General features: G+C 40.6%; 2 protein-coding genes across 4 annotated transcripts in view; one reads left to right on the top strand and one right to left on the bottom strand.

The window, feature by feature from the left end:
* Nucleotides 1–3,746, top strand: part of LOC148326716 (solute carrier family 41 member 1-like) — a 7,723-nt gene extending 3,977 nt beyond the window's left edge. For all 3 annotated transcript variants that reach the window (XM_088308557.1, XM_088308556.1, XM_088308555.1), the window contains exons 6-10: nucleotides 566–710; nucleotides 783–862; nucleotides 1,428–1,562; nucleotides 1,706–1,854; nucleotides 2,345–3,746. In XM_088308557.1, coding sequence (XP_088164683.1) covers nucleotides 566–710; nucleotides 783–862; nucleotides 1,428–1,562; nucleotides 1,706–1,854; nucleotides 2,345–2,509 — 674 coding nt within the window. In that variant the 3' untranslated portion in view covers nucleotides 2,510–3,746. The remainder of the gene's footprint in view (nucleotides 1–565; nucleotides 711–782; nucleotides 863–1,427; nucleotides 1,563–1,705; nucleotides 1,855–2,344) is intronic.
* chst13 (carbohydrate (chondroitin 4) sulfotransferase 13) lies at nucleotides 3,621–15,091 on the bottom strand. The gene is made up of 3 exons (XM_088308563.1): nucleotides 14,735–15,091; nucleotides 10,411–10,490; nucleotides 3,621–5,436 (listed from the first exon to the last, which is right to left on the bottom strand). The coding sequence occupies exons 1-3, from the start codon at nucleotides 14,826–14,828 to the stop codon at nucleotides 4,594–4,596; spliced, it is 1,017 nt and encodes a 338-aa protein (XP_088164689.1). The 5' UTR covers nucleotides 14,829–15,091; the 3' UTR covers nucleotides 3,621–4,593.

The raw sequence follows: 15,091 nt of genomic DNA, 5'->3' as shown, positions 1-15,091 counted from the left end.
ATTCTCTTCTCTTGCAACGAATGCGTTGAAAAAAATATACATGGAATAATTTCCAATTTAACCCTGGCTTAACTGACTAAGTATCTGAGTAAACTTGATCAAGACAGGGAAACCGTTTGAAATTTTTTTTTACTTTGTGGGATTTATTATATTTATATTTATTTTCCACGTGTAAAATGACTTTGGGTGTCCTGAAATATACAAGTGGCATTTACCATACTTTATTTTTTAATTTAATTTAATTTTTTTAATTGCATCATTCGCAGTGAGTGATGTCTGCCATCTAGTGGTGAACACTGTGATTACAACTTTCAACTGCTCCGCTACAGTAACCATTTTTGTGATAAAAAATGAATCGAGGGCCACTCCGGGTGGGACAGCGGCCCGTCCTTGCTCTAAATGAACCTACGGTGGTTGCTAGCTCGCATGTACCCTGCGATTGGTCAGGAACCAGGGTGTACCCCGCCTCTTGCCTGAAGTCAGCTGGGGTTATGCTGCAGCTCACCCACAGCCCAAACGAAGATCAGCAGTATATCAACCGATTTTGTTGTGTAAAAATATCCAGACATGTGGTACCTGCCTCTTGCGGTGTGTGCCTTTTTCCTGCTTCTCGCGCCAGTGTGGGTCCTCATCGCCCGCCAGTCTCCGCCGATCGGAGAAGTCCTAAGGTCAGGCTGGCTGCCAGTCATTTTGGCCATGTCGATCAGCAGGTGAGTCGGCAGTTTGACATTCTCTCCTCTCAGACAAGATCACGTCGTTTGTTCGATTTGTGTTGTTTGCAGTGTTGGTGGTCTGATTCTGGATAAGACAGTGAGCAATCCAAACTTTGAGGGGATGGCAGTGTTCACTCCAGTTATCAATGGTGAGGAGAATAAACTACGGAGACAAGTTAATGTTTGCAACTTGAATCACCAGACTTGGCAATTCTATTATGGTTAGTGGTCATTAAATCAGTTTTCGTGGTTAGCACATGTGCTTTAAAGTCAAAATCCAGCGTGGAATGAGCATTTATCTGCGGGAATTTGAATGTCAGCGGTTGTTTATTTATATGTGTGTACCTCATGTCTCATTCAAGCGGTATAGAAAATGGATGCTTAGAAAAGTCCTCAACTAATATCATCAACGGACATTCTAGTAAATGAATTGATTATTCAAGGATAAGAATTATAAATTCGTAATTACATACAGAAATTAATTTTACAAAGCAGATGTTAACGTAGATAGCGCGAGGCTTAAATGACTAACCTGATAATGGTTAGAGAAGCTTGTCAACAAATTGCGTATTTTGATATTTGGAAAAAAAAAAAGAAAAAAACTCAAATTAAAGCATAAAAAAAACTATTCAAAACAATCACCCTAAACTCAACAGAAAATCATTGCGAACCCATTGTTCTTGATATAAGCATATTTTTTTTTATGTTCCGTAGGTGTTGGAGGAAATCTGGTCGCCATCCAGGCCAGCAGGATGTCAACCTACCTTCACTATTGGAGCGCTCCTGGAGCTCTGCCATTTAAAATCGCCACCGACTGTCCTGGACCTTGTGCTACTTTCTTTTCATCAGGTCAAAAAATCCCAGAAAGAAAAAGACACGTTACACGTGACAACATTTGAACGAAGAGGGGGAAAGTAGTTTGTGGCTGCTGTACCGTTTTACGATTAGTCGTCGAAATATATTGACTTCATTTTCTTTTTGCATCTGTTCAGACGTGAATTCCAAATCCGCCAGAGTCCTAGCCACGCTTGTCGTCCCAGGTCACCTTCTTTTCCTATACATGATCCGTCTTCTGCAGGCGGGGCACGCACCCATGACAGCTGCCTTCGTCGTTTGTTACTTATCGGCAGCACTGCTTCAGGTGAGATCATATTTCCGTGCTCGTTCAACTGAATTCCTCAACTGCTGCTAGCTCAGAGCAGTGGAACGTTTACGCTGTATTGTATTGTATTGTATATTATATCATTACTATTTTCTATTAATAATTACCAACAATTATTAAAATTAAATATCTTAATAATAAATCATATTTTATTTAATATTAATATTATTATATATTGTAAGTGACTTATGAATAAGACTTTTTTTTTTTTAAATCAATCTTGATCATGCCAATTGTGTCATAACACATGAAAATGAAAGAATCATAATTAGGAATACAGTGTGAATGATCGGGTTGGATAACCACAAAGTTTGTCATTTTAACAGTCAGTTGTTGGAATTCTTACAGTCCAAAAACAGCCTTCACTTAAGTCTAGAAAACCCCGATTGTAAAGTTTGACAAATAACCAAACTCAAAAAATTGAGGATGTCCTTGCAAGATGTCTCATCACGTTGTTGTCATTGACCAGGTGGTGATTCTTCTGCATGTCGCCAACCTGCTGGTGAGGTGCTTGTGGCGAAGGGGCTTGGACCCGGACAACTTCTCCATCCCCTACCTGACAGCATTGGGTGACCTGCTGGGAACGGCTTTTCTGGCCCTAAGTTTCAGACTGATTCAGAAGATCAGCTTCTGAGGAGTCGGGATTTCATCAAGACCGTCAATGTCCGGGAAGCTAGCTTGTCCACCCGTGCAGAACTTTAGCATTGGGGAGGTATCTTACGGGTGATCACTGTGACATTAAGTAATCCATCCTTCAGCAGGATGTGTTGCTTGCTGCTCTGGAGCTAAAATGCTAATACGCAAGTAAATACAAGCTAATGAGGATGGAAGTGGTATTAAAAACACACTCAGCACTTTCTACTGGCTAGTTAATAATGTTTGACAATATTTTAATTGTCATGTAGGCCTTAATGTAGTTATTTAAGTCCAAAGACTCAGATTAGTGACTTAAAGTATTAAAGCTATGTACATGATGACCTAGCTTGACCTTGCTAACCTCGTTAGGGATAAATAATACCGTATAAGAGATCAATGTTTGATAGCAATTACTAATCCAAGTATAAAAAGTGCCAAACAGGAAACAAATATCCCATTAGAAGACTATTTAATAACACGGGTTTTATATTTAGAGGATGGCAGGGGGAAGTAAGCTTTTTGTAGTTAGGTCAAACTTAAAGAGTTGGTTTGATTTCGCTCATCTCTGAGTTACCGCCTCAACTTTTGGTTAAACGGTAATAAAGGTTTCAATATTTGCTAGCTCACTCTGAGCCAGATGTATAATGTAGCTTTAGTTTAATTTCAGTGAAAATATTGAGATGTCACAACCAATGTCAATGTTACTCTGTCGTGTTGGGATTTTTCACCTATTGTCCGATTTTGTAGTTCTGCGTGTCCATAAACTGGGATATTATATATATCCAAGAACTGGGCGAAATCTGCTGTGTGTTACATATTTCTGTACTCTGAAAACATTTGGGTTTGACTTTAAAAGAACAAGAGATCAGCTCAAAGCAACCCAAGTGTATATTCAACCCTGCGAACAAACACACACGAGACGCGCAGCACGAGAAAGAAATACTTGAAATGAAAGCTAAAATATTGAGCTCATGGTCATTTTTTTAACATCACGCTCAAATGTTTTCAGACTACTGTGTAAATGAAATAATTTGTTTCATTGTTCCAATACATTTGGACGCATGAAGTTTCCACTTCTGCATAGTTTCCCCCCCCCCCCCCCTTTTTTTGGTTTGTATTTCAAATGTATAGAACCGTGCCGAAATGTCAGTCCGCATTGTCATGTTTTCGTGTTGCAGTCATACTTCCAATACTTCATCCAATAAATTTTGTTGCTGGCTGACATTTATTTGAAAATGACACCAACATTTTGTGGCTGATATGATGCAATTCAGAGAGAAATAGCACAATAAATAAAAAAAAATGGAACAACATTATAAAATGAAACACAGGCACATTTACAAATTATTTTCTTTCTCTGGGGGTCAAAATGAGGTTGACCATCAAAAGGCACATATAAGACATTCACTGTCCAAATGTAATTGGAAACATTCATTGTGCTGTTGTAACGTCGCCCCCAACAGAGAAATCACATTTGTTGTGCAAATTCACCAGGAAAAAAAAAAGAAACACCTCAAATTTAAAATGAAATTGTTCACACAATCACAGACTAGTACGCACTCACTTGATCATCGTTTACAGTAAAACATGAATTAGTACCTCTTTTCATCTTGTGTTTAACTATTCTGTGTTCTACAATGCTGTGGTTCACCTGTACAAACAAATAGACCGGATTTTCCAGACTATAAGCCGCGACTTTTTTTCTTAGATTTTGAACCATGTGGCTAATACAACGGGGCGGTTTGTCTGTGGATTTTTCTTTCACCACTAGGGGCGCTCTATAGTTCAGAAAATACGCGAAATAAATCTTGATTTTTTTTATTTTTTATTCTTGGGTCTGTTCTATTTTAATGAGCAAAGTTGTTGCCGTGTTAAAAGGCACTGTTTTAACAATCTACAAAATCGTTCTGGACATGCAGTAAACAACTCATCTTTTGAAACAAAGAAAACTCCGGCCTATAGCCTGGTGCGCCTTATAGTCCGGAAAATATGGTATATACATAGAAATTCTTCTTTATTCGTGTTGTCAAACGGCATCTTCATCCAACGCCTATGGATGCACCTCACAACACCTCTGCCTCGTCAAAACTTGAGGTATGCTGGCACAGAGTAGTTAAATAACAGGAAGTCCATGCGAAAGAGGTTATATAACTTTTTCTGATAGAAGGGGCTGAGGTTGAGGAAGAGCTGCGCTGCCATGTCTCCCGTAGTCCTGGCGCTTTTGGGCGAGGCGGGAAATCGGACCTGGTCGTCCACGCCAGCCAGCCGTAGCACGTAGCTGGAGTCCTGCTCCAGTGTCTCATATTTTCCCACCACGTCGTAGTGGATGAGGCAAGGGTGGCACAGCGAGTGCACCCGTTCCCAGTGCTCATTGAAGGGTTCTTCAATCTGGGTGGCCGGGTCTACCAGGTAATACACAAACTCCTCAAAGGAAACGTCGTCACCTTTCTCCAGAGCTTCTGGCTGCGGGTTAGGCCGGTGCCGGCTCACTATCTTGGTGCCGTATCGTTTGTGGAAGGCCGTGTTGTAGCTTCGCGTGAATTTGTTCCGGTAAGCGGAGACGAGCCGCTCGAATGGCTCACGTACGAACACAAACTTCAAGTAGGAGCGTAGGCGTTGGTTGATCTGGGAAGGCGAGTACTCGGACAAGGTGCGCAGGTTTCCTGACACGTGGGCCTCATTTGCCGGGATCCCCAACGGGTCTCGGTGGGATCCGGCGGCGCCAGTCAGAACCATGAATACTCGCTTCCAGTTGGTGCAGGCCACTTTGGGTACGTAGCAGTACAGCAAGCCATGCTGGTCATCCACGATAACATGCTTAAGGTCTTCCGGGATAAGGACTCTCCGCTTTCGGGTGTAGGAGCGGCAGGCTTCTTCTAAAAACTCCCGTCGGCTTTGATGGATCGCCTGCAGTGCTGACTCAACCTACGAAGAAAGAAACGTGGGAACTGAGAAACCTCTCATTTGGAAGTCCAAATGAAATGCGTGCGTCAACACACAATCTCGTAGGTTATATTTGGGATCTTCGCAAAAGATCGTAATCACGCAAAACACACCAACCAACAGCACGTGAAAATTGTTATGCTACGTTCACAGCAAATTCGTTGCGAGCGTGTCCGGCGGGGCGCGGTTAAATTGAAGTCAACGGAGTTTGAGGTCAGTGGGAATGATGCATTTGGAGCAATGCGACACGCAGCGAAGCATCGATAATTTGCCTTTTCAACGCGGTTAAAATTTTTTGACTTTCTTCACGTGTCGCGGCAGCCAATCAGCTACGGGACGGACTACGTCACACTCAGCGTCATGTACACTTGGGTTGTTCGAAAACAGAAGGAAGAAGAATGGAAGAGAAAATTATCGTTGCCATCTGTGGACAACTGAACATCTAGCGCTTTACAACACGGCCAGCTACTAAAAAAATAAAATAAAATAAAATAAAAAGTTACCAGGCTTGGAGACAAGTGAGCAAGGAGCTCGGCATACCAGTTACGTTTGCCATCGGAAAGGTTGTCGTCGGCAAGAAGCGAAGCCCCGCCCCCTCCCCGTGAGCACAAATGCACATTTGCGTTATGATCACGTCTGCGGTATAATGACAGCGAATCAAACGAAGCGGAATGCTCAAACGCATTTGGCGAGAACATGCAATTCTGTACCCGGCCGGCATTTGAGATTTTATCGGCTCGTAGCCGTGTTGCGACATGTGAACGGTGAAATCAAATTCATACTGTAGCACATGTAGTTCTCTAGTACAACTTGTCCTTCACGCGACACAAACACCAGATTTAGTTTTTGGATTTGCTCAGCCTGCTGCGGTCAGAATGTTGAGCTTCACTTTGACTCTATGTGTGGCTCTCTGTATTTGCCCGGAGATCTCAAGAATACATCTGCAGACTTTTTTTTTTTGCATAGTGTCCCGCTCGTCTCAAACCGCCCTTCCTTGACGTGAGCACTGGGTGGGATGTCTAGATATTTCTGGGTCGTTTGTGCTAAAAGCTAAACCTGAAATTCCTACATATTCTGAAAGATCAAACTGGAAAAAGACAATGCAGAGTATTTCTCTCCCGTAAAAAAATAGGTCTCTGCTTATTCAGCCATGATAGTTGTGAAGGGGGTCGAGTTGAAGATCAGGTTACGGCAGTAATGAAATCAAGATAAACAGAACAAAAGTAGAGAGCAGCAGAAAAGTGTCACGGTGAGGTGGAGGTTGAGGAGGAGCGTAAAGGGTATTTAATCAACAAAAACGAAAGGCAAACAAGGAACTTTGAAAAACTAAATGATCAAAAAAGTGCATGAACAAAAAACAACAACTTGACGAAAGGCAACTCGGACTGTGAGACCAGCATGAGAACAAGGACATGAAGGACATGAACATCACACAGCGACAACGACAAGAAACAGGGAACTAAATACAAACAAATTGACGAGACAACGAGGAGCACCTGGACAAGACGCAGAGGGTTGGAAGGACCTGATTGTCTTGGGTCAACGAACACAGGTGGACACGATCGACTTGACGAGACAGAAGACACACAGGAACACAAGGCCAAAAGCATGAAACCAAATACGAACCCAAAAACAACAAAGACAGATCATGACAGAAAGCCCCTCACCAAATATGTTTGCTTGTCATTTTGTACTCGCTTTTCTATAAAGATTCATTTGTAAAAATAATCAAAACTATCATTATTATTTTCAAATTCTTACAGGTCTCTAAATGTGGACATCTCCGGAGAAAATCAGCATCTGGTCTGTTTTTGAGCTAGCTCATGTTAAGGATTGTCACGTGGTTCATCATGACACGCTAAGCTAAAGAATGCGCTTAGCTAAATAATGTGCTAAGCTAAAACAAGCACATTTATATCCATAAAAGTCTATCAGACTAAAGGCGTACATGAACCTTAGATGGAGTTCAAGCACCTGCCGGTTAACCTTGATGCAAAAAAAATAAAAAATAAATAGCTGCAGCCCATTATTCTCCATTTCTCAATATTAACAAAAATAAACTATCATCAGTGTTTTGATATCTCCCAGGGATTTATTTAAGTCCTCGGGCAAAGTCCTTGGTGTTCTCTGATAAGGTTTGGTGCGAAATTAAGTGAGTAACCACAATACGGAACATCATAGCACCGCTGAAAACATGACGTATCTAATGGCCCAACTTTTCCTGAACACCCCAAAAAAAATTCTTTCTCCCATTAAAGGGAAGTCAGCACAGAGCTCTTTTTGGCATTTTGTTTGCATAAGCACGGCGGTTTGGCGCGAACTCGAGCTGCAATTGGAAATTGGTACAATTGCCTCCATTTTAGGTACCGTTTGCTATCCTTTTGGTGACGATCTGCATATGACCAAAAAAAAAAAAGTTCAACTTGGTTTCATGGGCCCAAAATACATCCAGGAGATTTCAAGCGTGTCTTGTAGAAAGCATTTCCTTGCAAGTATTGCACGTTTATCTTGTGCACTGCTGAAATTTATGAAAAGAAAAGGTTAGCATAAAAAAAATAAAAAAATCTAATCTTCAAGTGAATGATGTTTGCTGAAGATAGTTTTCCATATGCTTTGGCCGTATAAGGGCATTTCAATGTATATTCTGTGCGCCAACTATCATCTGTGGAGAATTGTTTGTGGCTGGAGGATGAAAAGCAACCAAAGTGGATGATTAAATTCCTCAACACAGCAAAAAGAGGGGTTGAAAAAAGATTAAAAGAAAATATTCCATGTTATATAGGAGTCGCTGCTGGATGGCGCCCATGTTTTGTTTTTGATGGCAAGATCTCATCACATTTACACATCTGACTTCTTTAGTTTCCTAACATAGCAGGAGTCGAATCATTTGCTTTGAATATTTTAATGGTTTGTTTCGAGGAATCTTTTTCTTGACATGAATTACAAACAACCTACGTAGATGACGACAACAAAATCCCATTGCAAATTCTCCAATGAGTGACACTACGGATGGGCCATAAAAAAGACAATCTGCTTCCTCTGAATATGAGGATACAGCATCAATATTGCCTTGGTAACTCAACGATCGAAAAATAAATATATCCCGACAGCAAGACCACTGCATTCTATACTTTACATTCAAAAAAGTCAAATGCCTTTCGAGTCATTCGTCTTTTTCTTTCTTCTGCATTTAAATCCCTCAGTAAAGCCGCTGAGTTCTTCATTGTCTGCAGCTTGACACGGCCAAGGCAAACACATCAATACATGTCACCGAGCTAATTCAGCAAAGATGTTGGAGCTTTTTTAGTTTCTGAAACAAAAGTACAAAAGCGTCAGTGATTGGCATGAAAAACACGCCGGGGAGATTAGGAGAGTTTTGTACATAAGTCGAGATCCGCATTCAATGAGGTGAAACCAAATTGAACTTTGAAACCCATTTTACATCAACTTGCATAATTGTGGCTGCGATTCAAAGGCATGTTTTTCTTATATAGCCACTCGGACGCACCTTTATTTGAACTGCTTTATATCGAAGAAAAATAAAGTCAACATGCTGTTCGATTTTGTTAAAGAAATACACGGAGCAAACAGAAGAGGCTGAAACGACGGCTGAACGATTTTAGGAAAGAAATGTATTGCGATTTTTCTGACAGATATTGCGATTTTGGTTTGATTTGCGATTTTTTTCACAATGTACAGTGACATTTGCAAACATGACCGAAAATGCCATTATACCATAAAAACAATAAAAGCTATTTCTGTAACAATGCAAGGACACGAAAGAGGTTTTTTGAAGGGGAGTTTTTAAAAACGTCTTGCCGTCAAGCATAATTTTGCATTTATGTGTAATTGTGTATATGAAAATGCATTTTTTTTTAAACCGCAAAATATTTTACATTTCGTACTAATCTACATGTTCTTCGTACGCAAATGTCTTATGATGTCAATAAAATTCATTGTACCTTAGTCACGCGAAATTGATTAAAATTGATACTTTTCAGACCTATGATTGGGTACAATGATAAATATTTCATACACATTAAACATCGAACCTCTTGGTCGTGATGACGTAGTTTTCACTATCTCGAAATCGCCTTAGCCGAAACCGTTTTTCTCCAAACTAAAACGTAAAAGCCTGATAAACTGTTACGCAGCCAAGGGAAAAGTACAGACAACAATTATCAATCTAAAAGACAAGATCTGGAAATGAGAAAACGATTCTTAATTTAGAAGACTACATATCACAAAGCAAATAGCCTTTGTACTTATCCAAGCCACGATACGATGAAAATACGACACGGATCTTTACTTCCACCAATTCCTGACGTCAAGTAATCCCAAAACCTTTCTAGCAGCAGACTACAAAAAAAATGTCACAGCTTGCAATTACAGCGGCCATATAGCTCTCTGCTCTCCATATGAGGCCCAATTGTGACCACTTAGGAGCTCATAAAATAGTGGCCATTAAACGTGTTGTCACAGAAGGAAAGAGTTGCTGAAAAGGAAGTATGGCTTGGAGCCATTTTGTTAGGACTGATTCCTGGTGTCTTCATTGCATCCAAAAAGGCCCCACTGAGCGAGCACGGGATGTTCTGGGCGGGAAATGCCGAAAATTAGCCCAGGAAGCCAAATGTTCTCACATTGGAGAAAACAAGCAGGGCTGATATTTGAAATGCCGCACTCAACCTGCCAAGGCAAACAATTCACAATGTTGGTTTCTATTTTCAACGTTATTGTGAAAGCGACTTGACATTCTGTTGTTGTTTTCAAGATTTTTAAATGAAATTAATTTCGCAAACTCGTCTGATTTGTAAAACAGTCAAAGTGCATTTCAAGTCTCCGAAAGTCTGCAGGACTGTCCGTCCGTCAATCTGTCTGAGAAATGCCAATAAACAAGGCTTTGAATTCTCCGATTTGAAAAGTGCGGTGCGATGGAGCCGGTGAAGTGCCACTTACCTGGTCGCCATCATAAAGCGTTTGCAGAGGACTCCTCCGGGGCTTCTGCCCATTGCTTCTTTCCCCAAGTTGCTGCGAGGCTGAGGTAACACGAGGAAACAAAAGGAACAGTCATTAGAATCTGCTGGAAGGAGCTCAGAAGCAAATGCAAAGATGGAAAAACATTTTTGAGAGTTAAAGCATCAAGTAGAGGAAAATATGATGATTAGATTGATTGCAAGTGTAACAATAGAGGAGATGACTTTCGGATGACTCGACACATCCCATTTTAAAATGGTAGGATTAGAGAGCAAAAATGCAGATGTGCATTTCAACATTTTTTTGTAGTTGTGCCGTTTCAATGATGCACGAAAAGGTTGGTTCACAGAGGGCAGGGGCGGAGTCACGTGGTGGCCAAGAGGGGCCATGGCCACACCCCCCCCGGCAACATCCCGATGGGAACATTTTGATATCTGTCATGCTTCTGACATTTTTGCATCGATTGAGTATTCTAAAGCCCTTTGATACCTTGCCACAAGTTTTTTTAAAATTATTTTTAATTTTATATGAATATTTACTGAATGCAAGTCACGGGTTCATGACATAAAATTCACACGTGCTAACCTTGCATATGCGCTCATAATTAAAAGCAGAAACAAATACAACAAAATATAAAAGAAAAAAAATTTGACTCGCAAATGATTAAATTATCATTTGTTTCATTTTTTTCGCAAAGATTTCAATGAATGAGTCAAATCAATGCAAGAGAGCGTAAACAAAAGCAAAGCCACTGCAAAGAAAAAGACAACCTTGTAAATAAAAAAAGCAAAATGCTGCTTTTTACTTGTAGACTGCACATAATATTTTTTTTAAAGTGGAAGAAAAACACGCAAATACCAAAACAACAATTATGAGCGAGCGCACAACTAAAATGACACCTGCGACAGCTCCCTTGCAGAGAAATGTGCCATCTGCGAAGACAGCTGCGAGACGAAAACAAGCCAAAGCAATTCCCAGCAGTGTAGTCCATAAATGTTGACTTGAAATTTGAAAATGACTTTGCACTCACACATTATCTGAGGGAAAATGTGCAAACTTTTAAACGTTACTGACGCTTCCCCTGAAAATGATCACAGATATAGTATGTTGGGTTTTTTTTTTTGTTTCTTTTTACGAGAAGCACGGCAACTCCTAACCTGAAATTTAGGGGCACACACTTTAAGTCGACTTGCAGAGTAAATATTTTTTCACTGGACTGAAAAATGGGGTGCCTATTCAAGAATCTTTGCTATATAAGCTGAAAAAAGAAAATAATGGATAATCGTGCGCAAGTAGGTGAAAATTGTACTTGCCTCAAATAGAGTAAACATTCTAAAGAAATGTTGCTAACTTCCAAAACGGGAGCACAACGAGATGAGAGTCATTTTACGCGGCACAGGACAGGATTTTTTTGAAAACATTTTTAGTCCGGGACGGTACGGGATTTTTTTTCTGTGCGTGTGTGAGGTGGGATGAGATTGAAAAATCCACTCCCTTGTCACCCTCTCGTTGCCATCACAGCGGGGATGATGTGAAATACTGATACGGCTGCAACACAGTTTTTTTTTCTTTGGTTATAATTTGCAATTTTCCAACTTTTTTTAATGTTTGGAATGCGTTTCCCGAAGACTACAATATATCTGCTGTTTGTGAAATCCCCCAACACCATCACACCCACTGTTCCACTGAGATTCATCCAAAGCGAATGCAAGGAAGGAATATTCGTATTGGTTTAACCCGGTCTAGATCCGAACGTGCAAAGGCCTTTCCTCTGCATTCCTCGAGACGTGTTCAGAAACAGCCGCTTTGGCGATGCCAAATATATAGAAGACGATGTGTGTACGTCCTGTCTCGGTCATAAACGGACCTCTGTTTTTTGGTCGCACTGAGAGAAGCAACCCCCTCCCTAACCCCGCCATGGCCTTTCCTGCCAAAAAGCTTTACTGAGAGAGACACTGTACAAGGGGAAGCTTGATCATTTTGCCCACAAATGTGTTTGTTTTAAGGGTGTTAGTGCAAAGGGTGCTGACATGACCGTTTATTGACTCTTCGAAGAATATATGCACATGTTACATTAGCGCTCATTTGCATATCTTATTTTTGGGAAGCTTTTAAAAGAAATTTATTATTAATTAATAAACCATAAATATATTTGAATTCAAAGACTGCTTTAATCGCTTTCTTTGATCCTTGAATACGATCTAAACCGATTCACCTTTCTAATATATATATATATATATATATATATATATATATATATATATATATATATATATATGTGTGTGTGGGTGTGTGTGTGTGAGAGGAAAAAATGGTTAAAAATGTGAATATCGGGTCTCAAGGGTCTCAAGGCTGCAACCAAAATGGTTGCATATGTGACCTTTTTTTTTTTAGCAGAAGAGAGCTGGCCACTCCGAGTTGAAAATAAAAAACAAAACAAAAAAAAGACTATAAACTGTTGTGATGTACTACAGGTGTGTCAATGATGCGCAAGTACTGAGCAGTTAGTTTTTTGTTTTTTTTTACAAATTCTGTGGCCTCCTGGTAAGAAATGTATGAAGTGAGCATGAGACAGGTGCACCAGTAATATAATTGAGTCCAAACCATCAGAACAAGTCGTCTTTAATTCACATCTGCGTCTACCAAGATTACTGATGACGTATACATTCATGAAGCATTTCTTTGAGGAATAAAGATTCATAAACAAGATCCTAACAATGCCATCAAAAATAACAGCATTGCATCCATTTCTGTATCATTTCCTCTTTCATCTTGATCAATCTGTAAAATCAGGGCAACCGCCCCAAGCCTCCAATAATAAACGATATGTTCCATATTCTGTCAACATTAAGATAAGGTATATTCCATTGACAAAACTAAAGCATTTTATTAACTCATAGATCAAGACGGGCCGCTAATGTTTGTTTTAATTGACGAGCTACATATTGACTTTAATATCATAAGCACGGAACAAAATTCAATGCAAAAAATACTTCCAAAGCATAGAAGCTGAAATTTGAACGAGCCTGACAGCATGGTATGCTCATGCACACCACATCAAGCAGGTCCTTTTTTCTGTTTTTTTGGATCTGTAACAACTGTACACATAACTCAAGTTCCACATTGAACATTTCCAGAACTGACTCCCCTCCCACATCGCTCCAACCAGCATGGGATACATACATTTTTTTTTTGGGGGGGGGCAGGATATTGCAACGTATGTCTGAATGAGGCCATTGTGTGTGGCCAAAAGACCTGGAAAAGGTTGGCTTTCGGCAAACTACCAGCTGCAACTTCTTTTTACGTTTACCCGCCCAGCTGAGGAAACAGTCATCATCCACGAAGCACTTGGGTAATAAAATGGTTCCTCATCTCATTTTTGCATGTCACGGGGTTTTATAGTTTTCAAAGCCATAAACGTGTTTTGATAGTTCCACATTTCGTTTATGTTTGCTGCTGAAATAGGAAATCATTAAAGTGTGAATATGAGCACGAATGGTTGTTCGTCAACGTGTGGCTTGCGATTGGCTGGTAACCAGTTCAGGTTGTACCCCGCCTGCTGCCCAAAGACTGCTGGGATTGGCTCCAGCACGCCCCACGACCCTCGTGAGGTTCAGATAATGGATGGAAGGGTAGGGTTGGCAGGTGTGCTGGAGTTTATCCCAGCTCTCACAGGGCAGAGGCAGAGTACGACCTGAGCTGGTCACCAATCGCTAGCCAATCGCAGGGCGCAATTACTGCAGACCAACAACCATTACAAATTAGAGTGGGCGGAAACCAGAGAAGCTGCAGAAAACCCACATAAGCATGGGGAGAACATGTGAGGCCAGATTCAAACCCGCAACCTCAGAACTAACCAGTCGCCCACCGTGTCACCTCGTTTTTGCAAGTTTTGGTTTTGAAAAAAATTTTTTGAACCACAATGCAAAAGCAATGTCTGATTTCCATTGGTCTATTTTCATCATTTTTTAATGTTTTTATTTATTTTATTTTATTTTTTTTGGTAGGTTCAATTTATTTCTCTGACCACTGAGGGTTTTACTTTCATGAACAGAGGGGGACCCAACGGTTTTTATAAAACAAAGAAGACACGATAAATACATATATACACATACATAAATATATGTATGTATAAACATTTGTACATTTATTTATTGACATGACACGTCTACTGCACATACACTATCAAAATGTCTATTTTTTTCACACATTTTGCCACAATAGCGAGAGAGAGAGAGAGAGAGAGAGAGAGAGAGAGAGAGAGAGAGAGAGAGAGAGAGAGAGAGACTGTCTGTTCTCTACTCACCTGGTTTTAGGTTGCTGTTGAAATAGAATATGACCATAACGAAGCATCCTAGACTTAAAGCAAAAACCATTCGATGGATTTTCGGTTTGCTCATCCTCGGTGTGGTGTTTTTGTTCGGACCGGCTGACTGTTTACTTGATGACGGGTATCGATCCTTCTTTCTGACCTTTGCTGTTCTTTAGCGTCCAGTACATCCTCGCGCGTGCACGGATGAAGACGCGTGCTCGGAAGCGCAGGTTGCTCCGTTACCGAAGCCAGACTGAGTAAAAGGCTCCGACGAGCAGTCAAAGAAGCCGAGGCATTTTATTCAAAGGTGCATTGGACGCCCGGGTGGCTTCTTTCCAAAGGGTCCGTGCC

Source organism: Idiotropiscis lumnitzeri, chromosome 11, assembly GCF_059441095.1.
Source record: "Idiotropiscis lumnitzeri isolate Australia: NSW breed Sydney's pygmy pipehorse chromosome 11, RoL_Ilum_1.0, whole genome shotgun sequence".
Lineage (NCBI taxonomy): Eukaryota > Metazoa > Chordata > Actinopteri > Syngnathiformes > Syngnathidae > Idiotropiscis > Idiotropiscis lumnitzeri.
This window is presented reverse-complemented; position numbering and strand designations above follow the sequence as displayed.